We start from the raw sequence: 20,462 nt of genomic DNA, 5'->3' as shown, positions 1-20,462 counted from the left end.
AACCCGAGAACCCTCATAACGTCAGCTTGCATAACAACAGTGTGATGCGTACTCAGCAAGCCAACTCTGGGCATCCTACGAACACCTCAAACATTGAACGGGTCTTTTACTTCAAGATGCGAAGGAAGTGTGAAGAACATCAAGGCATCGTCCGGGTTAGGATTGTGAAGACGAAATCCGCTGACGAAACACATCGGACATAAGCAAGACACAAAACAAGATTGCAAGTGGCGCCAGATTGAAGTTCAACAGGGCCGGCCATACATAGCATACTCCTATTCAAACTTGATATCTTTCCTTCCACGCACTCCGTCATGCTGACCATTCATTCCCGAGATGTACATGGAAACCCCTTTGTCGTCATGAGACCCTTGCCTTGATATCTCTAATTCCCCACAACATATATGATACACTTGTTACCGAAAGATTAAACCAATGAAACTCCCAACAATGCATCTCCCCTCAGAATAGTTTATCCTGAAATGTCTTTTGACAACTCGTAACTCCACCCACCATCCCGTCTCATCTTGTCTCTGGCCATGTTATCCTTTCTGACTTCGTCTTCTGTCAACCTATCCGTTCCACTCCAGTTGGCCGAGCTCGTTCTCGCCCTGAATCTGTGCCATCTGTCCTTGCTCTTGCTAAATACCTCCTCCATGTTGAGTGGGGCCGGTGGTCCAAAGACTTGCATGGGGTCCATGCGTTCTTGTGCCAGCAATGCCTGTTTGAGAGCTGGTGAATCTGCCCAATCGGCCACCATGATATGCTCGTCTTCATCATCATCATCGTCATCCGTCTGAATCTCAGGGAGTTCAATAGCCTCGCCGTTCTGGAAACGGGGAGATGATCGAGTCGCAGTCCTGTTGACTGACTTTGGAATACCACCAGCGCCAGGCCGAGCAGGGGTCTTGTGGGGATTTGCCGCCTGTCCTGTAGGGCGGTTGGGCGCAAAGGGAATGGCACCTTTGGCGAATTGGGCTGTGTTGTGCAAAGCCGGCTTGACGGTGCTGTGATGCTGTGCGGTGACGGTGGCCTTGAAAAGGTCTCTACTCGCACTGGGCGGAGGCACGTTGGCATAGCCTGTCGAGAACATGGACTTGTTGGAAGGGTCCTGAGTGATCCGTTTAGCATCCTCCCAGATTACAACCGCCACGGGGCCTGCCGGTCGACTCACCTTAAACCCAGCCGACGGCCTCACAGACGGTGGCTTCATTGTCCGCTGCTGGCTGTCGGCCATCTCAGTATCTGGGTCAAAGTCCTCGCTCATTCTGATAGGTTTGGTCTCCTGGGTGGTCTTTTGTGACTTGGATTTGGAAAAGCCCTCATTCTCTTGCTGGTGTGGACGCTTCATAGGCGCTTTCCCGCTTGCCAAACTCTGATTTACAAGTCGACTTTCCTGATGCATAGTGGAACCCAACCGAGAAGGAGGCCGCACAGGAGCCTTGTCTGCCATGCTGTAATCAGGAGGCCCGTTCGGCTGTGACCTAATAGCCGGAGGGGGTGCTCTGGTGGCCTTGGCTTTTTCAATACGCTCCCTCTGTTGCTCTTGCTTCTGGGCAGCAATGCGTCTCCGTTCAAGCTCGGCTTTGGCATCGCGCTTCCGTTGAGCCTCGCGCTCCTCTTGCTCCTTCCGTTTCAAGGCCGTCGAAGAGGCTGATATCTTGAGATTGGGCAATGACTTCTTCTCGTTCAATGAACTCTGGCTGGTCTTGTTCTTCACATGCATTGGTGGCTGCTGCTGTGGCTGACCTAATGTCTCTTGGAGGTTGGAGGCCAGGACGCTATTTGAAGGATGGAACTGAGACTGTTGAGAACTGGGAGGATAAACGCGCATGACGGTTGGCGCTTGCCGAGTGGTCTTAGAGAGCGTCTCCTTGGTTGGCTTGACTGGGCGCTTGATGCCTTGCGTCCTGACTGACGATGCAGTCGTGGGTCGCTGAATGGAAGACGGGGGCATCGCCATAGTGACTGTTGAGGTCGCATCGGCCATGTCGACATCACCCTCATCAGAGAGACCTTGATCATCGGGTTGGCGGTTGGCCCTTCCCGGGCTGGTTCGGGTCGACTTGGGAAGCGCCTTCGGAAGTCCCTTTCGTGATGGTGCCGGTGTTTGTAAATCCTGGGGTTGGGGTCGGTACTGAGAATGAGCGGCGCGAGCTTGTTCCGCACGTGCTTGTTGTTGCTCTTGCTCTCGTTCCTTCTGCAGGGCCACTTGCTTTTCCATGGCAGCAAGTCTTTCCTGCTCTTTGCTGAACACGCGCGCCTTTTCGTCCTCTTGTTTACGTGCCTTATCCAACTTCTCCAGTTCTTTTTCTGCTCGCCTCACCTCTTTCATCTCCTTCTCTTTGGCTCTAGAATCCTTCTCCCGCTCCTTGGCCTCTATCTTCTCTCGTTCGGTAGACGCTCTAGTTCTCCGGGTGCTGTTGGACCTGACTGGACTCAGTGGTCGGGAAGTGGATGAAAGCTGCTGTGTGAGGTCGGGGTACATCACGTTGTCTACCGATCTGAAAGACTCAACAGATGGTCCTGGATGAATACCAAGCTGCACAGTGGAAGGTGAGATCATAGCTTTGCCTTCAGCACTGATGGCTGCACTTCTTACATTCAAGTTCTTGGCGCTACTCAACAGGGAAGACAGCTTATTCTTAACCTGCTTCAGGGGGTTGTCTCGGAAAGCACTGCGAGTAGGCGATTTGCTGGGTGTTGGCATGCGACCATCCTCTTCGACAGAGGGCAGAGTTGGCTGGGTCGCCGTCACGGTCTTTTTGAGAGTAGCACCATCACCGCCCTCAAGTTGCGCAAGTGTCGGAAAAGCAGGCACAGATGCGGACTTCGAATGCCCCGGAGTGCTGTTCTGCCACTGTGGGCTAGCTTGGGCTTTCCAAGCGGTGGCGGGGCTGCTGGGGGGCATATTATGCTCAGTATCGCTCACCGAAGACTTGCCTGCCACATTCTCCATATCTTCGACGGAGAGGCTCTTGCGGAGTTCAGGGCGAGGGTTATATGGCACCACGGCAGGGGCTGCAGTGGCAACATTACTTGGGGCCGCGATCCAGTCCTCGTCATCGTCCACTGGGAATGCTCCGGGAGTAGGAGCTGGTGCATTCGGTTTTGCGGGTGATTGTTTCAGCTTGGCTTCTGTAACGGATCCCAAGTTGGCCTGCGTCTGACCTGCTGGCGGAACGAAGAGATTCGCCAGTGATTTGGAAGGTCTTGGGCCAGCAGTCTGAGACTTGCCCAACATGCTGATCTGATCATGCAACAGCTGAGTGTAAGTCTTGCTGTGTTCCGCTATCCTGGTGGTGTTTTCCAGCTGAGCAGTGAGCTCCTCGTCGACATCCATGTCCTCATTGTCCTCATCATCAGAGTATTGTCTGGTGTTGCCCAGGCTCTTGCCACCAGTGTGGCGATTATAGAAGCTTGGGCGACTGAAATCCAAATGGCTCGTCCTAGATATCCGGCTGCCGCTCTTAGAGGTCAATGGCTCGCGGGCGGGCAGAGAGGCGAAGCTCAGACTGCTCTTGCGCATCAATGGCCTGATGGGACTTGAGGCCTCTGATGGTGACCTGGCATCCTCGGCATCCTCCTCCGACTCCTCGTGTCTTTCGCTAGAAAAATGTTCCGTAGGCTTTGGGAAACCCCTCGGAAGACTAGACGTGGTCTGCTTTACAGGCGACGATTTTGGAGGGGATGGTTTTCGAGGCGATGAAGATGACTTCTGGGGCGACGCTGGCTTCGTCGGCGCTTGCCTCTGCGGTGATGTTCTGACGGGTGACGACCTGGCAGGGGGTTCGGTCTTTTTAGGAGATGGTACTCTTGGCGACATCATTGCGAGTTTAGTTCGAACCACAACAGGACTGCTGGACTGTCCCATTTCCGAAGAGAAGCCACCACTGGTTGAGGCATAGGTTGTAGGCTGGCGTGTCTCGTTCTCATCAGCAGCGTCAAATTCGTCCTCGGCGAACGTCAGAGTTGGACTCGGTTGTTCTGCAAGACCGCTGGGGACATTGGGTTCGCCATCTCCTGTCTCGACATCAGGCTGTGGGCTATCGACCATATCGACGTCATCGTCCTTATCACAATGATCCAAATTCACCGTGTCGCAACTTTGGCTGCCATGATAACCGGAGTCCGTGAACAGGAGGGAAGATGGGGCCGCAACAGCTAGGGCAGGAGGGGGCGCTAAAATCCTTGCTGGGCTGGTACTCTTGGAAACTGTGGGCTCAGGCTTGTCTTCGGCTACCTGAAATTGTGGCAATCGCGCTGGGCTTTGACGTTGAGTGTTGCTGAATGAATTAGGCGCGTCCTTTGGTGTTGAGGAAAAGACATCGGACAGTGGCTTCAAGATACTAGTTAGCATTTGACGCGTCATATCCGCCTCCAACTACATTTGCCTACCACGCGAGTTTCCAAGGGTCTGATTTTCCGTGTTGTCATGGGCGTTTTCCCACGCAATTTTCCGGGTGTTTTGAAGAGTTCAGCGACATTCCTGTCAAATGTAGTCAGCAGCATTTCCATCGTCGTGCTAATCATCATGCAAGACCATACATCTGGTTTTCTGAGAAAATCTCGGCCATGTGCTCATTCAACCAATCTAACTCATTTCGCGCCGAGAAAGAGAATTCTTCTATCTCTGACTCGGCGATGTCGAGGGCAGAGTTCCGTTCCTCCTCGACCCAGGCGGCCGACCCGACCTGAAGTCGAGGGCCCCCTCGAAGTGCCATTGTTCGTCGAGTGAGGTCGCCGTGGTCGGTAATGGGGTATGGTGTTTTCGTGGCTCTTGGGCTTGTTCGGCGCGTCTCGAAGGTCAACAAAGGGCGTACAGGACAATTGCAGAAAGGGAAGCAACAAAAATAACAAGAAGACAAGAGCGAGGAAGTGGGTGGATTGTAAGACTCAGAAGGGATTACCAGGAGCCATCAGGGAAAGGGAGGGTTGAGGGTTGATGGTTGCTTTGCGAAAGTTGTGGGTTTGCAGAGCGGGTCGTCTTGATCTGGTTAGCCATTGTTTTGATTCCCTCCAAAACAGGAAAGGTGCAACCTGGAGCATTTTGGTGGGGTCCTACCGCTCAACTCCGACGCCTTTCACGTGCGGGGCACTGGACCTGTTTCAGTTCATTCTTCTTTGCCCATATGCACTCAACCACCTTTGCTCCGGGTTGCATGCCCGTGCTATGTACAGGACTGATATTTACACCATAAATTCTATTTCTATTCATTAGGACATGGAAATTAGCACCTACTTGGTAGAAGGCCTTAAAAGATAGCACATCATGCAAGCTCTATCGCTTTCAGCTCTCCCTTCTTTAACCCTTCGCCAAACATGATCCCATGGACATAGGCGTCCACCACAATCCTGAATTGATCTCCGTTAGGCCTCAATGTTAAGGGTGCCTCTGCAGCAACCGCTGGAGGGAACGATGAAGTCAAAATAACGCCTCTGAGACGAGGCAGTGCCATTTACCTCTTATCGAGTCCGGATAGAGACTCGTTTTTGGTATAAAGGTCCCCTTGCAAAGGAACTTGACGTGAAGTGGGGAAATCGGTGTTGCCTACATGGCAGACCCTGAGAGCAAGTGCGGTGCCAGGTTTAGCAGAAGATAGCTGATAGGAGTATGACGATAATAATGAGACAGTCCACATGTGCTTGTATGGTGTAACAGTATCTTGTAGCATCTCAAAGAATAACGCTTCGCATATGGTGAACAGACTAGCGTCTAGGAAAATGGCTCCTTGGCTGAATTCATCATGCGTATGGTACGAGTCGAGTGGTTAATGGGCAATTGAAAGACCAACACATCTAGGGTTGGCTGCAGCTTCAGGAATGAGCAGCAAGATTTGGAACATCAGAGTGAAAGTCATCGACAAGCAACATTGAGTTTTCTTGAATTGGACTCGAAACAATTTGAAAGAGAGGATAGATATCCACGAGGGTATTGACGTTTGGATTGATCGATCTTCAAGGGAATTGCTAGGTGTGGCAACCAGGACCCACTTTAAGTTTAATGGCTCCGTCGCGTTCAGTAAAGAATAGGTCGCGTCGTGCATCACCATTTGCAGCTTTCAGAGTGTTGGATTGTCCTTGTCCTTCCTTGCTCACCTCCAGAATTAAGCAGCAGCAGCGCGGCAACACATTGCAGGTCCACCAGCGTTCAGCCGATCTTGGATTAATCTTTTTAATTCAAATTCATCAGCCTAGATGGAGGTGGAGGTATCAGATTCGACTGACTGGTTGGGAACGCCGCTCGCCAGCTTGAAGTCCGTCGAGGAGGCACTCCGCTGCCATGTCTGCAAGGACTTCTTCACAACACCGATGCTTACCTCCTGCAGCCATACATTCTGTTCGCTTTGTATTAGGAGGTGTCTTACCGCCGACAGCAAATGCCCGCTTTGCCGGAAGACTGTCGACCTCTCCAAACTGCGGGGCAACGGTGCCCTGCGAGAGGCAGTCGAAGCATTTAGGGGAGTCCGAGATAGCATTCTCAAACTCGCAAGAACGCCAACGCCGGCTCTACCGAGATCTCCTAAGAGAAAAGCGACCGAGGTGGACGACTCCGACGACGAGTTTCAGGAAAGCAAACGGCCAAGGAGGTCTACGAGAAATCGCAAAGCAAGGGGACCACAAGCATCCAATCAACTGACTATTGAGGATTCGGAGGGTGACCTACAAGATGACAATGATGGTGAAGATGAATATGTGCCAGAGCCTAGTACGTTGGGCCCGTTCTAGCCGCCGAGGACAAGGCTAACTGATTCTCAGATGACGGACTGGTCGCGTGCCCTATATGCGAACAGCGCATGAAAGAAGTTCTTGTCGACAGACATCTTGACACCTCGTGTCCCGGTGAACCCCAGCCTCAACCAAAACGCACGCCAGCCGCCAGCCGCTCGATCGCCTCTACCCTGCGATCACCCTCCACGAGACCACCAGCCGCGGCTGCCAAGGCCCCCGAGCGTCTTCCAACTCTTCAATACTCTATGGTGAAGGATCAGGCTCTTCGGAAAATCATGCGAGAGCTTGGCCTGTCCACTGCTGGCAACCGAACGATGCTCGAAGCAAGACACCGAGAGTGGCTTACACTTTGGAATGCGAACTGCGATTCTGCCAATCCCAAGACCCGCGGGGCTCTATTTCAGGATTTGCAGGTGTGGGAAAGGACTATAGGCACCATGGCACCCACCAGCTCCAAAGCAGCCAGCACAGGCGCTCAAATCAAGGACAAAGATTTTGATGGTGGCGCTTGGGCGGCAAAGCACGACTCTTCCTTTAAAGACTTGATTGCGAACGCGAGGAGAAGTAGGCAAATTGCTGAGCAAAAGGCCAGAGAGGCTGCTGCCGAAGAAGCTGCGAAACAAGAAGCAAGCTCATCAGTCCCACAGCCTTCGGTACCAAAAACGTCGACACCATCAACGGCGGAATCAGCCCCTTTGCCCCAAACACCAGTGTTACCAGTTCAACCGCCACCACACCCGTCATACTCTCACCCGGAGCGTTGGCAACATCAACCCCAACCAACGCACTATCAACAGCCATAATTGGCTCGGCCAACCCAACGCTACCCTCAGCCCCCATACCCGAGCGACACGAGGAGTATAGACACTGGCCTAACGGCTCGAGAGGTTACTGACCTACCCAGGCTCGACAAGTAGAAGGGACACAAAACTGGCCTTGGCTGGGTGTTGTAGTAATTCGTAGAAGAATATAATCTGATTTCAGTTGCTGGTTGAGCGACGAATGTTGTTTTAGCACAGATGGGGAGCAAAACTTTACACGCGGCATAAAGTGGTAGACCAAGGGGGTACCTGTGATGTGGGAGGTGGGTTTGGCAGACCTTCTCCGCTTCAGCATGATAGATTTTAGCCGCATCTACTTTGCATCTACCTTACCTATAGATACGTAGTAATAATCACTTTCGGTGGCTGGGACGAGGCAACGAGCATAGCTGAAAAGCGCCCCCGGCCAAAAAAAAAAAAAAAAAAAAAAAAAAACAGTTGTCATTTCCTGATCCTGTTGGTATTTGATAGGTACTCCAGCTCTTCTCACAACATCATGATATCCTGACACCCGTGATTCCAAACAATCATATTCAGGGTAATACATGATGAGATACCTACACAAAACGACGCCATGCTACCGAACTCCTATGCCATCTGTGAAAATCCCTACTCAAAGAATCCAACTCCCAATTGTGGGGAACTTGAATGGTTGTATAAATCGTGTGTAATAGTGAGTCATGGCGACATGCTGTCACATAACAACTCTCATTAAGCATGAACTAGTATACGCAGATTCGAATTAGCATACATGGATTGCCATCAAACCTCGTGTTCGATCACATCATTAACCGAGAGTAAGCCTACCCATTATGGCCTCCGCCTCGTCCGTCTCCTTATCTTTGACAGGAGCACTGTCAGGCACTTCGCCAATGGCCTCCAGCTTCTTCCGCAGGTCTTCCGCCTCCTTCTGTTCCTCCTTCGCCCTCTCCTCGGCTTCCCTCTGCTGCTTCTCCTCCACCTTCTTCCTGTCCTTCTCCTTCTCCTGTCTCTCCATCTCGGCGAGTTCATCGTCAATCTCGCCCTCATCCAGCACGGTTGTTCCACTGGCCTCGGCAAGGATCTTGCCGACCTCATCGGCATCAGCCATCTGCTCCCGGAGCCTGTCGACAACCTCTTCCACCCCCTCAACGCCGCCCACCTTCGCCGTGAGGCTCTTGAGAGCGTCTGATGACGACTCCATGACCTTGACAATCTGGACATTGTCGCTCGCTTGTTCGAGTTGAGTCTGTACCTGCTCCAGTTGGTTGACAGTGGCATACCGCTTTTCCAGCGTTTGCTCGGCCAGCTTCTTGCTCTTGAGCGCCGCCAACGCCGCCACTCTGTTTTGTTTCGTGACTGCCTCCTTGGCCTGTGCGCCCAGTTCCTCGACCCGCTTGGACAAAAGGAGCGTTTGATGCGTCAAAGAAGCCAGCAACTCCTTGAGCTGAGCAATCGACGCGTCCTCGTCCGTCAAGCCCTCTGGCTCTCCCTCCCCATCCCTGATCTTGACCGTCTTCCCATCATAGTCTATCATTTGCTTATCCCTCGCCAAGAAAACCAGCAAAACATCCATATCAGTATCTGACAACTCACTGCCCCCTTCGACAAGCTGATCATTGAAAACCTTGGCAAAATGCGCCCTGGTAAACGTCCTCTCGAACCGCCTCTCCTTGTTCTTGATCCCATCGCCAAAAGCCTTGCCTGCTCCCTCGACATTTTCCACTACGACAAATTGCCCCTTTGGTACTTTATCCCCGCTACCCTTCAGGAAATCAGTCACACCCGCCGTCTTGAGGACCCACCCCGCTAATCCCCATACCGACCAAGAGCGGGAGTAGATGCTCTCCTTCTGCTCGAGGAAGTTCCTCAGTGGCACCAACTCCTTGTTTTCTACCGCCTCTTTGATCACCAGCCCCAGTGATAGTGGGCGGCCGTACTGTTTCGTCTCGAAGGCACTTACTAGCCTCTCGTCTGTGTTTAATACGAACAGGGAAGGTTTGCTGGATGACGTGGGTGGAGGTGCGAGTCCGGATTTCGCAACTTTGGCGAGAGCGCGCCGCCAGGCGGAGAGGTTGGCAGCATAGCCGTCGGGATTCAGAGTTCGCTGGGCTGCAAAGGAGGAATAGAGGGCTGGCAGGCGGGCTCTTTGGTATATTTTGTTAGCAGACGAGGATAACCTAAGCCACAAAACACGCGAGACATACTTGCGGAAGGAAGGCTCATTTTCCACTAGATAATCGAGTAGGGACTGGGACTTTTGCGACATGTTGGCTGGATGTATTGATTGGTGTTGCTCGATTGGTACCTAGTTTTGAGACTCGACCGGCTTGTTGTAGTTGACAGGAAGGAGGGCAACGAGCGGTGTAAACACTTGCCCGTGTTTAGAGAAAATGAACCGCGCCAAAGAGGGGCTGCGCCGAATCAACCCTGGCAACCAGAATTCAGGCAACAGTTGCGACAAGATGCAGTCTCGAAAGAAAAGGCGTAGCCCTCGAACTGAGCCCAGCGATAAGTTTAATTGATAGCAGGTGGTGGACAATGACGTGCAGGGACTGTGTTGGTTCTCTTTATCTTATCAGCGTGTCACAAGGGCGGTGCCAAGCACTCTCCGGCAGGCATCAATCAACAAGCAGTGGGGCCAAGGACTCAGGGGTCAAGTTTAAGCCTTCAAGAGCAATCACTTGTCGGGGGATATCACTGCTCTATTCTCTGTTTCTTTGCACAACTAGACATTCCTTCAGTCAGCCAGCCTCTGGTAACCTTAACCAAACCCGTCCTTACTTGGGCCGCTTACATCTCCCTGACTCTGCAAAGGCGCCGTTTCCATTCCAGCAGCGGTCGTCCCTCCAAGAGGAATGATCATGCTCGTCCTCCTCGTCCGTCTATCGTCATGATCAAAGGTCTCTTCCTCCACATCTACCAAGCTCTCCTCGGGCCCTAATAAGTCAACCTGCAACCCTTGTTTGACCTGATCATTCAACATGGCCAAAAAGTCGCTTGCCACCTCGAACCTCTGGATCCCGTTTTCCCCTGGCAGCAGCGAATACATCTTTCTGGCTTCGTTCAAGCATTTTTGGGCCTGGATGTACTTTTCCTGAGCGACCCAGGCTTCAGCACCGAGCACGCTCCAGAGGGCCGACTTGCGCCGCCTGCTACCCCATGCTTGAGACCCAGCCCCTGACTTGGAGGCGTAGCAGATTGCCATGCGTTCCTTGAGCAGTGCGTCGCCAATCTTGCCCATTAACCTCGACTCGAGCACTTTGATACCCCATCTAACAGCCTCATCTATCCCCGACCCACCTCTGAGCCGCAACAATTCTAGAGCGAGTACTATACAGCGTGTGGCTCCATACAATGAATTACATCGTGTCAGGTAGGAATAAAACGCGTTGTCAAGCATCTGATTGATTGTCTCGATGCGGGTTTTGGATGACATGTTCTGTGGCATGATAAGCAGAGCAAAAGCTGCCATTTCATTGGCGGCCGCATGGTATTTCCAGGCCTTATCGTTTTGGAAATCAGTCCGCAAGAGGTCATATGTCGACATGGCCAGCTTCCAGTCCCTAAGCATGAAAGCAAAGTCTGCCAATCGGCGCATGATAGCCTCCGGGCTGTCTGGTCTGTAGAATCCCGACGCATCGTAATTGCTTGATGAGCTTGCTATCCCAGATGACCGACTTGAGCCGCCGAATGCCCATCTTTTTGACAAGCTCATGAATCGCCCGCTGATTCCTTTCCGTTTTGAGGCCACTTGATCGTTCCATACCGAAATATTGCGCTCCATGGTTGGGATCAGAGATTGTGTTGCCATTTCCCTGACAAACGTCCGTATTGCTGTAGCATCTGACTCGAAAATGTGTCGCGTCGGGTCCTCAAAGTCCTCTTTCGTCTCGCTCTCCTCAATATCTGCCAGTTCCTCAGCTGCCGTCATCCAATCACTCCTTGGTAATGGTATGCTGTCGTCGTCCGTTTCGGCGCTTTCAGAGCTTCTTAGTCGCAGCAAGTGACAATGTAAGCCGAAATTTCTCTTCATCTGCTCGAAAAGGGCCATGGATTTGCTGATGTCGCTATTTTCTTCGTCATGCACCAAAATGTAATACCGCAAGTATTCCCCATCCACCCACACGGGGTACCGCTTCTCCCCTTCTCTCGTTTCTGTGTAAAGCCGGTGTAAAGCCTCGATAGGGTTTGGATTCCGAGAGCTGATGGCCATAACACAAGCAACTGGGTGGGCGAAAGATTCATGTGGCGCAAGTGGCATGCCAGATAGTAGTCGTCGAAGGTACAGGGCATAGTACGGGGACGTTGCTTCCACGTCTAATCCCATCCTTGTTGGTGTTTGTGGCTCCATCGTCCCTCTGAAGGCTTCCTCGGCAAAACTGAGATGTCGCTCCACGACTTTTTCTACATCCGTTGTCAGGCTCTCCTTCGCCCTGCCGCTCTGCTTTTCTGACCCATTCAACCCAGCAAGCGCATCTGGAATTTGCAAGTTGGAGTGATCGCCGAACTTGGTGAATCTGAGTGAGAAGTCCTCCCATGCTCTCGATACCCCGTTGCTATCCCTGACATTGACCTTTCCCATGACCCGCTCCCCAAATGGACGCAGAAGTTCCCATAGCCCTTTCTCAAATCCCTTTGCGTTGACCAGATCATCAACATCCTCACTGGCGTGTATTGCGACATGGGGTACGAAGCTCTTCAACACCAGGTTCAGGGGGTCTCCGGGAGAATCGGCAGCCCCTGTATCGAGGAGCGAAGCTTTGAACCCTGCTGTTCCGGCGAATATTGACCCTGTCATCGTGCGGGCTGGTGATCGGGTGGACCGTACGGTGGAAGCTGGGGAGGCATCTCGCGGCGAGCCAGGTGGGGTGTTGTTGAGAATGGTAGACCGAAAGAGCGAGGCGGACTGGGGACGACGGCTCGTACTGCTTGTGCGTATTGGCAAAGAGAGTTCCGACTGTGAAAGAGGGTCTGTCGTGGGCGAAAAAAGAATGGAGGATGCACCGGGGCGTGGCTTTGGGGACCCGGAGAGAGATCGCATTATGGAGGAGGCCGCAAGAGGGGGAGACTGGACCGGCGAAGGCGTTTGGACCGCATCTTCGTGAGGTTGCATGGAGTTGAGATTGGCAACAACTGTCGAGAACGGACACAACTCAGGTAATGTCAAATGTTTGCTAGATGACAAGTACGGCTCTGTCGCAAACACGGGATGCGTATCGAATCTGGAGACTGGGACTTCCTCAGTGCAGTGGGTTCAGTTGTCGGCGGAGCAATTGGTGGTGACTGCTGCAGTGGGGTTCCAAGTGTGTTTGGGCCAATTGGGTGGCATTGCAGTGGGGTGAGTATCATCACGTGGAGATAACACACTCCACAGCGGGCAGCCCTCGTCAACGATGTCAATTGCTCAGTTCAAGGATGACGCAACTTTGAACCAAAGCTTGGTATCTACCAGGTATGCCAACATGAGCCTTTTACTGCATATAAATACAGACTGAGAACTATATGTAGCATTGAGCAGGTGCAGCATTGGGGCCTTGTGAAGAAGGCTCCTTTTCTATGCTCGGAAGAGAGACGCTCACTCAAAGACACAAGGCCCCGAAATGCATCGACATCTTGCCACGGCGATAATCAAGATATGAATGCCATTTCTTGTGTTGCTTAACATGTATTGATGCATGTTGTTGGATCAAGGCTTAGGGCATGGCAGCCTACCTATGCTCGGCAAACACGCCATGGATTGTTCCATGTGTGTGAATTTTCGACAGAACTGCTCATGTATTCCAATCAACCCCCGCCGCCAGCCTTGAAGTTCTCGATTGCCGACTGGAACGAGGTGAGGTGCAGAAAATAGCCACTCGGCTGAATACCCAACTCGCTGGCGTGAAACTATATAGAAAATTCGAAGTAACGTTCAAACAGAAAGAGGATCCATCGCAAAGAAGCTCCAGGTAATCGTGCCGACGAACCGACCCATTTGATGCTCTCTTGATTAACCATCCTCGCCATCACACCATCTGTAAGGGACCTGGACTCACCCCTGGATCCAAGCTCGACCCCAGGACCTTGGCAGTACGGGATCTGCGTGCCAAGCTCTTGGCTGCCACGATGCGAGTGCCGAGAAGTCTCCGCACTGCTAAATTAAACGTCCACCAACATCTTCATCAGGCGCTGAGAGCGAGAATGGATGGCAAACTGGCAAACTTGCTCACAGCTGCCAGCATTCATTTGGAGCACATTTGGTGTTGTTCCTTTGAGGACGCCCGAAAAAGCCGGAAAGCGGAACGATGACTCTTGTTGTTACACACTGACGATTTTGCCCTGTGTACACGAGATGGCCAGGCTATGTATGCTCGATACGCCATCTCTTGATGTTGCTAGGTCAGCTCGATATTCGCTCCACATCATGGTTCATGGCCCTGAGCGGCAATGTTGGGACAAGCTTTCACAAGAACGTACAAGCTCACCAAGAAATCTGAAGTTGCAATCCGCGGAGGTAAGCGAGGGTGGCTGTAAGGTTGGCTCGCCAGCTGCGAATTTACCCCTTCATCCATGCCGCCTCACTCTATTTTTCTTGCCAGGAAATGGGTGTTCATGGCGTAAGCCCTATAAGCTGAGCCCACTCGACGTTTCACTGTGGTCCTTGAACCATCGACTTTGTTACATTCGTTTTTAGGGGCAGCTTCCAAACTCCTCTTTCTCCATGGATCGATCGGGCATGTCGCCAACCGAAATCCCTAGCCGTAGTTGTTGCATCTCAGAGGCGAAGCGGAGAATACATATACAAGCAATGCTCCTCGAAGTTTGGCCCATGATAAACACCCTGCTCCTTCATATTTACAGAACTGTCTGACACACCCGACATGTTCTTCGCGCGTTGGTTCGCCGCCGGGCTGGCTGGCATGCTGGCTGCCTCTGGAGTAGACGCACAAGCCTGCACATCTAATCTTCTTATCGACAACTTCACCAAATGGACCAGCGGTGTCAATAACCTTGAATCCCCAAACGGCGGTGGGTTAGTTTTCGTATTGCTGTCTTCTGGTGTCTAACTGAGAACAGATGACGGTTCAATGGAATTCATTGCGGCTGGGACAGGTCAAGTTGTCTTCACCCCCAAGGATACCACCTCGTATTTTTATGAATCATTCGAATGTCAACCTGCCGTTACAAACGGATATGGAGGATTGCAATTCACTGTCGAGGGCCCTGCCGGTGCTTCGTTTGCTCTAGAGCTTCAGACAACTTCGTCTTGTAGCGCCAACGACGGTACATACAAGAGTCACTACACTATCATCGAGAACCTGACCGGAAGCCGCCAGACAATTAATGTTCCCTTGGTCGGCTTTGACAACGAACCCAACTACGATGCTGTTGTCGGTTGGGTTTGGGCTGTATTTTCACAGTCCAATGTTCAATGGTCGATTGGCAATATCACATGGATATGCGGGAATGTGGCTCAGCCAACGTCCCCTGGTTCAACAAGTATGATCCCACTCGTTGGAGTGAATTGTTTAGTCATCTAATTGTTTTAAGGTGTACCGACAAGATCAACCATCGTCCCTACCGCAACTCGATCCACAATAGCACCGCCAGTCACCACCAGCCAGCCCGCAACGTGCTCCAACTTATTGATTGATGACTGGGCTTCTCAGTCCCGTCTTACATTCTTGGGCTACAACGCTATGGGGCAAGCAACGAGCGATGATGGAACAATGTCAAGTGTCGTTGTCAGCAACAACAGGGTCCTCCTTTACCCCAAAGATGCCAACTCGTACTTTTACAGTCAGTTCGGTTGTTTGAATGCCAACAACAGATACGGAGGCATCTCGTTCCGGATCAGGGCGGCACGAGGCACAAGCTTTTCAGTGGCTCTGGGATGGTCCGATAGTTGCGGCTCAGACAACGTCAAGACGGTTAGTTTGACAACAGCGCAGTTAAAGTGGACATTCGATGGCACCGAGAAGCTGTACTCCTTCCCCATTTCAGCGTTCAGTGGCGTCGATACGACAAAGCTGGATATGATTTATTTTTCCGGCCTCAATGCGGGCGTCATCCTCGGCCCCATGTCCTTCTACTGCGGATCGACAGCTACCGAGTACGTCGCGCCAGCATCGTCACCAGCTCCCTCTGCCCTCACGCGCACAACAACCCAGGTGACAACCCCAAGTGCCAAGGGTTATGTTATTGACACATTCTCCAACGAAAATACCAACTCGCTGGGCGAATGGCACGGTCCGGATGAGGGCATGGCGGTCACATTTGGCAACAATGCCATTACAATTCGTACCAACGACTCTGATCAAAGCTGGAACACTCAGTTGGCCAACAAGTGCGCCGACCTCCGCAACCTGACAGGAGGCTATCTCCATATCGCGTACTCGGGTAGCAACAAGTTTAGTATCGCCCTCCAACAACACAACTCCAAGTGCAACGAGACGATGGCCCCCTACCCCGAGACCTGGGACTCCGTGGAAGCCTCTCGCTATGCAACCACCTCCGACATCTACGTCCCCATCACCCACTTCAGCATCAACCTCCAGCGCGTCATTGGTTTCAACCTCCGCGGCTTCTACACTTCAGAGCCGACAACAATCACCAAGATCGAAATCGTCACCTCCATCCCGTCCAACTTCAAGATCCCGCCCAAGCTAGCCTCGGGCAGGCTAGTGTTCGCCTGCACCCGCCCCAACTCCTTCGCCTTTGCCATTGACGACGGAAACCCAGAGTACATCCCCCAGGTCATGAAGATCCTCAAAGAAGCCAACATCCCCCTCACCTTCTTCACCGTTGGCCTGCCCCTCCTAGACCAGAGCAACGGCCTGGCAGCAGCGTACAAAGACATGGCCTCTCGCGGCCACCAGATCGCCCTGCACAGCTACACGCACCCCAAGATGGAAGGCCTCGCCACCGAGCAAGCCATCGACTGGGAGATCCAAAACGACATTGGTGCCGTCCGCCAGGTGTTTCCAAACCTACTGTCGTCCTACTTTCGCCCTCCGTTCGGAACAGAAGGTGCGAGAATGAGACAGCGCCTGGCGGCAAACCTGAACGATCCAGAGCCGTATATTGTTGGGTGGAGCATCGACGTGGAGGACTGGCTTTGGGCTGAATCATCCACTCCCAACAAGCAGCTCGATGCGTTCAAGCGCGATCTGGCCAAGGGCGGGAACTTGATGGTGATGCATTACCTGCACCAAAGCACGGTGGACTTGTTGCCCGAGTTTATCAAACTGGCCAAAGCGAGCGGGAAGAGGTTGATGAGGGTGGATCAGTGCTTGGAGGACCCGAAGGCACCGGCTCTGACTTGATGAAAAGTTTTGGCAAGATTGTTCTTACTGGTGATAGGTATGGTTGTAAATAGTACACGCAAAAAGCTGCGGGAAAAAGCAACAATGATCTAATGCTGCGACGCCCCCGCTCAAACCAGCTGGGACAAACGCTGGTCAGTTAGCATCCACACCTGTGTGGAACGGTTGAATCACAGTCTCAAAAGTAGGTATCATTGAAAACCAGGCGATATACAACTCCATGCTCCCAGCCAATTCGCTTTACCTTCCCTGCCATGCTTACGCGCTTATCCGTTCTCCAGATTTCTAGGTGTTTCGCCATGCGGTAGACCAGCTCATACGTCCTCAACCGCGCAGTTGGGGTGCAGGACATAGACAATCTTCTGCGCCGTGGCCGAGGGTCCGGCCTTGCCATTCTCCGTATCTTCTTGCATGCCTTCGCCACGAATAGCCATGAGGATGTTGTCCTGTTACGCCCATGTCAGCAAATCGATTCACAACCGTGTGATATTGAAAGCTACACACCTTGACCATCTTTTTGAGCACCTTCTTAGCCAGTGCCAACTCCTGCTCGTAGTCCTCCTCGCCAGTCAGTTCCTCCTCCTTCTGCTCCAGATACCACTGAACAAGTTTCTCGCCCTCGATGCCCTCGCCGCTTCCAGATGTCTCCTCCTCGGCAACCTTGCTGACAAGCAAGTTCACGATGGAGATGTACTTGTCATACGAAACCGTTTGCTTCTCCTTGTGCACAGCGGCAGCGGTTGCATCTCCCATGGCTGTATCACCCTCGCCATCAGCTTCAGGAGGAACGGATCCCGAAGCTGCGTCAGCAGCCGCTCTCAAGGCAGCCCCGTCCTCAACAGGCTGCTCATCCTCCTCATCAACCTCGACATCATCGTGTTCCACAGAGATAATACTTTGCCTCAACAGGTTGTAAGCCTCATTGACAAAATCTGGCGTGATATCCTCAACGCAGTTCGCCTTGGCGATGGCCTCTGACAATCTGATCATACTTTCCAATTGTCTGACCGTGATGCGATAGCTGTTCTTGCCTATGCCACCCTGCGCGTCATCGGCTCTGAGATCCTTGTACCTTTGCACGAGCACCTCTTTGGCCTCGTCGGTAAACTCTGGCCTGTAAGTTCGGGCAAAACGGATGTATCTTTGGAGTTGTTCGGTCGAAAACTCTGGGACGACGGCCTCGTCACGGAGTTGATGGATGCCGACGATGTGAGAGGCCAGGTGACGATCAACCTGCTCGTTGCATTCGTCGAGAATAACGAAGAAAAGATCAAAGCGAGACATGATAGGAGCGGACATGTTGATGTTGGCGCGGAGAGATGTCTTGCGGTTGTACCGACCTCCAACAGGGTTGGCGGCAGCGAGAATAGAGGTGCGAGCATTGAGGGTGGCCTGGATACCGGCCTTGGCGATGGAAATTGTCTGCTGTTCCATCGCTTCGTGAATGGCGACCTGGTCGGCAATATCCATCTTGTCAAACTCGTCAATGCAGCAGACGCCGTTGTCTGCAAGCATCAGAGCGCCGGCTTCGATGGTAAACTCTCCAGTCTCTTCATCCTTGACCACTGCGGCCGTGAGACCGGCGGCGGAGGAGGCCTTGCCAGAAGTGTAGATTGCCCGTGGAGCAAAGTTACAGACGTATTTCAAGAACTGAGACTTGGAGGTTGATGGGTCACCGACGATGCAGATGTTGATGTCTCCACGAAGCTGCATCCCCTCTGCCGTGCTTTTGCTCACTCCAGACAACATTTGCAGGAGGATACCCTTCTTCACAATCTCGTGGCCGTACACCATTGGCGCAATCGATTGCACCAGTCTGGAATAAATGTGATCACTGTGTACCATGGCACGGAGATCGTCCACCTCAGCCTGTGTATAGGAGCTCAGCGTGGCATCCTGCATCTCCTTCAAGCTCTCCGCCGTCTCGACCGCCACATTACCGTTCAGGCTGCCGATCATGTCCACAATCTGGGCCTCACCAGAGGCACCAAGAGAAGACACATCCGGCGTGACCATGCACGCCAGGAAGGCCAGTCTGTAGGTCAGATCTCTGACACCAAGCGCCTTTAAACCACCAACACCACTCCCGCCAGCATCAGCACCCCTATCATCCCTCACCGCCGTTTTCCTGAGACCCGGAAGCCCGAGCTGACTGACGTCTGGAACCACAATCAAGGCGCCTGTAAAGATGCACTTTTCACCTGCCTTTGCTCTGTCCACAATTTCTCCTCTGAGGATCACATCCATCGTTCTTGGCATGCTCCCTGTAGGGATTTCGCTGCTGTTTTCCTGCACCCTGACCTTCTGCCAATCAACGAAGGTGCTCTGCCGGATGTCTAGCCTCCACGCGGTTCTATTTTGGCAAGTAGCATTGGGGCACTGGGTGGGTTCCGTATACCGGAAGGTCTGCTCGACGTCTGGAACAACAGCTCTGCAGCCTTCGCAAACAAACGTCGCGAGGGCCAGTTCGGGCCTGACTTCAGATGTGCGGGTAACGGTACCGCTGATGCTCAATAGTTGGCCAACATTCCTGGCTCGCATTGACCGGACTCGGGAAACAAGGGGGAGATTGTAGAAGGCGATGGCGAACAGCTTGTCAGTTTGCTGGTTGGCGGTCTTGCTGCTCATCTCGGACTGCGTACCAGTTCCACCCAGGGTGCTGCTACCAGTGCCGTGGTGTTGGCTTGAGGCGGTTGGCTGTCTGTGTTCCCTGAAGTATTGAGGCTCGTGCTTCGCGATCTGGTTGTGGAGCGCCGCTGTTAGGAAGGGCAGGAAACGATAGTAGTTGTTCATGATACCGTCGGCTAGGGCGCCGTTGCTCCAGCTCAAAAGGTGCTTGTAGTCGACATATAGGGTCGACAACTGATAGGTACGCATGCCATGGATTTGGGCGACATAATAGCGGTCTGTGGTCACAGCTGAGGAGGTAGGCTGGCCAGAGGAAGTCGGTGTCTCGACGAATCTATCCTTGAATTGTCAGTGCTGGTCGCTTCTGCAAGGGACAAGGCAACATACCCTTCGATGAAATTCTCAAAGTGATCCTGCACCATGCGTCCAATGCTATCTTCCACCCGGGGAATATTGGCAGGATCTGTCGGTCTGGCTCTCACTGGAACCTGATCGTCTGCAAAGCCATCACCACCGCCACCACCTTCATCGTCGCTGGGCGCACCCAGACTTTCCGAAGGAAGAGGTCTCCCGCTGGAAGGGAACTGTGGTCTCACGCCGGCGCGGGGTGTCCTCGAAAGACCATCCGACATCATGAACCCAGCATCACTGGAGGCTGATGGTGTTGCCATTTTTCGTTATTATTGAATTCGTTTCCCGTACAAGTGGAATCGTCTGTCGTCTCTTTACAGCCGGTGTAAGAGACACAGCTTAAGTAGTGGCTCGTTGGGTTGTTTGGTTGTAGATGCGACCAAAACCAAACGGGGAAAATTGACTGGGATGAAAGATTGTCGCAAAGAAGCTGCGTTGTCAGGGACAGAGACGGAAGATCCACCGAGTCAATAGAAACGCGAGAAAACGCGGGACACGCGATTTAGTCAAAAAGGGGCAACGCGAGTGTGGGGGCCTGCTTAATTGCCCCGTTATGAAGATATGCATATAATCTGCACACGGT

At 52.6% G+C, this 20,462-nt stretch overlaps 6 protein-coding genes across 6 annotated transcripts; 2 read left to right on the top strand and 4 right to left on the bottom strand.

The window, feature by feature from the left end:
• Nucleotides 1–230: 230 nt before the first annotated feature.
• Nucleotides 231–5,773, bottom strand: QC761_124120 (uncharacterized protein). Its single transcript, XM_062875672.1, has 6 exons — nt 5,349–5,773; nt 5,041–5,146; nt 4,549–4,987; nt 4,399–4,489; nt 1,175–4,339; nt 231–1,111 (listed from the first exon to the last, which is right to left on the bottom strand). The coding sequence occupies exons 3-6, from the start codon at nt 4,722–4,724 to the stop codon at nt 473–475; spliced, it is 4,071 nt and encodes a 1,356-aa protein (XP_062736269.1). The 5' UTR covers nt 4,725–4,987; nt 5,041–5,146; nt 5,349–5,773; the 3' UTR covers nt 231–472.
• A 274-nt stretch (nt 5,774–6,047) lies between these two features.
• Nucleotides 6,048–7,961, top strand: RAD18 (E3 ubiquitin-protein ligase rad18). Its single transcript, XM_062875671.1, has 2 exons — nt 6,048–6,709; nt 6,760–7,961. Exons 1-2 carry the CDS (start codon nt 6,199–6,201, stop codon nt 7,533–7,535), a joined length of 1,287 nt encoding a protein of 428 aa, XP_062736268.1. The 5' UTR covers nt 6,048–6,198; the 3' UTR covers nt 7,536–7,961.
• Nucleotides 7,962–7,969: 8 nt separating this feature from the next.
• QC761_124090 (uncharacterized protein) lies at nt 7,970–9,801 on the bottom strand (the record flags this gene model as incomplete). The annotated part of the gene is made up of 2 exons (XM_062875670.1): nt 7,970–9,679; nt 9,740–9,801. 2 exons carry the CDS (start codon nt 9,799–9,801, stop codon nt 8,341–8,343), a joined length of 1,401 nt encoding a protein of 466 aa, XP_062736267.1. The 3' UTR covers nt 7,970–8,340.
• A 495-nt stretch (nt 9,802–10,296) lies between these two features.
• Nucleotides 10,297–12,648, bottom strand: QC761_124080 (uncharacterized protein; the record flags this gene model as incomplete). The annotated part of the gene is made up of 1 exon (XM_062875669.1): nt 10,297–12,648. The coding sequence occupies one exon, from the start codon at nt 12,646–12,648 to the stop codon at nt 10,297–10,299; it is 2,352 nt and encodes a 783-aa protein (XP_062736266.1).
• An 846-nt stretch (nt 12,649–13,494) lies between these two features.
• QC761_124070 (uncharacterized protein) lies at nt 13,495–17,174 on the top strand. The gene is made up of 3 exons (XM_062875668.1): nt 13,495–14,543; nt 14,592–17,024; nt 17,122–17,174. The coding sequence occupies exons 1-2, from the start codon at nt 14,396–14,398 to the stop codon at nt 15,053–15,055; spliced, it is 612 nt and encodes a 203-aa protein (XP_062736265.1). The 5' UTR covers nt 13,495–14,395; the 3' UTR covers nt 15,056–17,024; nt 17,122–17,174.
• On the bottom strand, nt 17,011–20,139 carry MCM6 (MCM DNA helicase complex subunit mcm6; the record flags this gene model as incomplete). The annotated part of the gene is made up of 3 exons (XM_062875667.1): nt 17,011–17,286; nt 17,345–19,802; nt 19,856–20,139. The coding sequence occupies 3 exons, from the start codon at nt 20,137–20,139 to the stop codon at nt 17,155–17,157; spliced, it is 2,874 nt and encodes a 957-aa protein (XP_062736264.1). The 3' UTR covers nt 17,011–17,154.
• Between the last annotated feature and the right edge of the window lie 323 nt (nt 20,140–20,462).

Source organism: Podospora bellae-mahoneyi (genome assembly GCF_035222275.1).
Source record: "Podospora bellae-mahoneyi strain CBS 112042 chromosome 1 map unlocalized CBS112042p_1.2, whole genome shotgun sequence".
NCBI lineage: Eukaryota > Fungi > Ascomycota > Sordariomycetes > Sordariales > Podosporaceae > Podospora > Podospora bellae-mahoneyi.
This window is presented reverse-complemented; position numbering and strand designations above follow the sequence as displayed.

What these genes read in the sequence shown, in the direction of transcription:
- QC761_124070 (XM_062875668.1), top strand. Translation starts at nt 14,396, where the DNA reads ATGTTCTTCGCGCGTTGGTTCGCCGCCGGGCTGGCTGGCATGCTGGCT. An exon ending in CCTTGAATCCCCAAACGGCG is followed by an intron (nt 14,544 to 14,591) that starts GTGGGTTAGTTT and finishes AACTGAGAACAG; the next exon opens with ATGACGGTTCAATGGAATTC.
- RAD18 (XM_062875671.1), top strand. Translation starts at nt 6,199, where the DNA reads ATGGAGGTGGAGGTATCAGATTCGACTGACTGGTTGGGAACGCCGCTC. An exon ending in TGAATATGTGCCAGAGCCTA is followed by an intron (nt 6,710 to 6,759) that starts GTACGTTGGGCC and finishes ACTGATTCTCAG; the next exon opens with ATGACGGACTGGTCGCGTGC.
- QC761_124120 (XM_062875672.1), bottom strand. Translation starts at nt 4,724, where the DNA reads ATGGCACTTCGAGGGGGCCCTCGACTTCAGGTCGGGTCGGCCGCCTGG. An exon ending in ATTTTCTCAGAAAACCAGAT is followed by an intron (nt 4,490 to 4,548) that starts GTATGGTCTTGC and finishes TACATTTGACAG; the next exon opens with GAATGTCGCTGAACTCTTCA. An exon ending in GGCCGTCGGCTGGGTTTAAG is followed by an intron (nt 1,112 to 1,174) that starts GTGAGTCGACCG and finishes CGGATCACTCAG; the next exon opens with GACCCTTCCAACAAGTCCAT.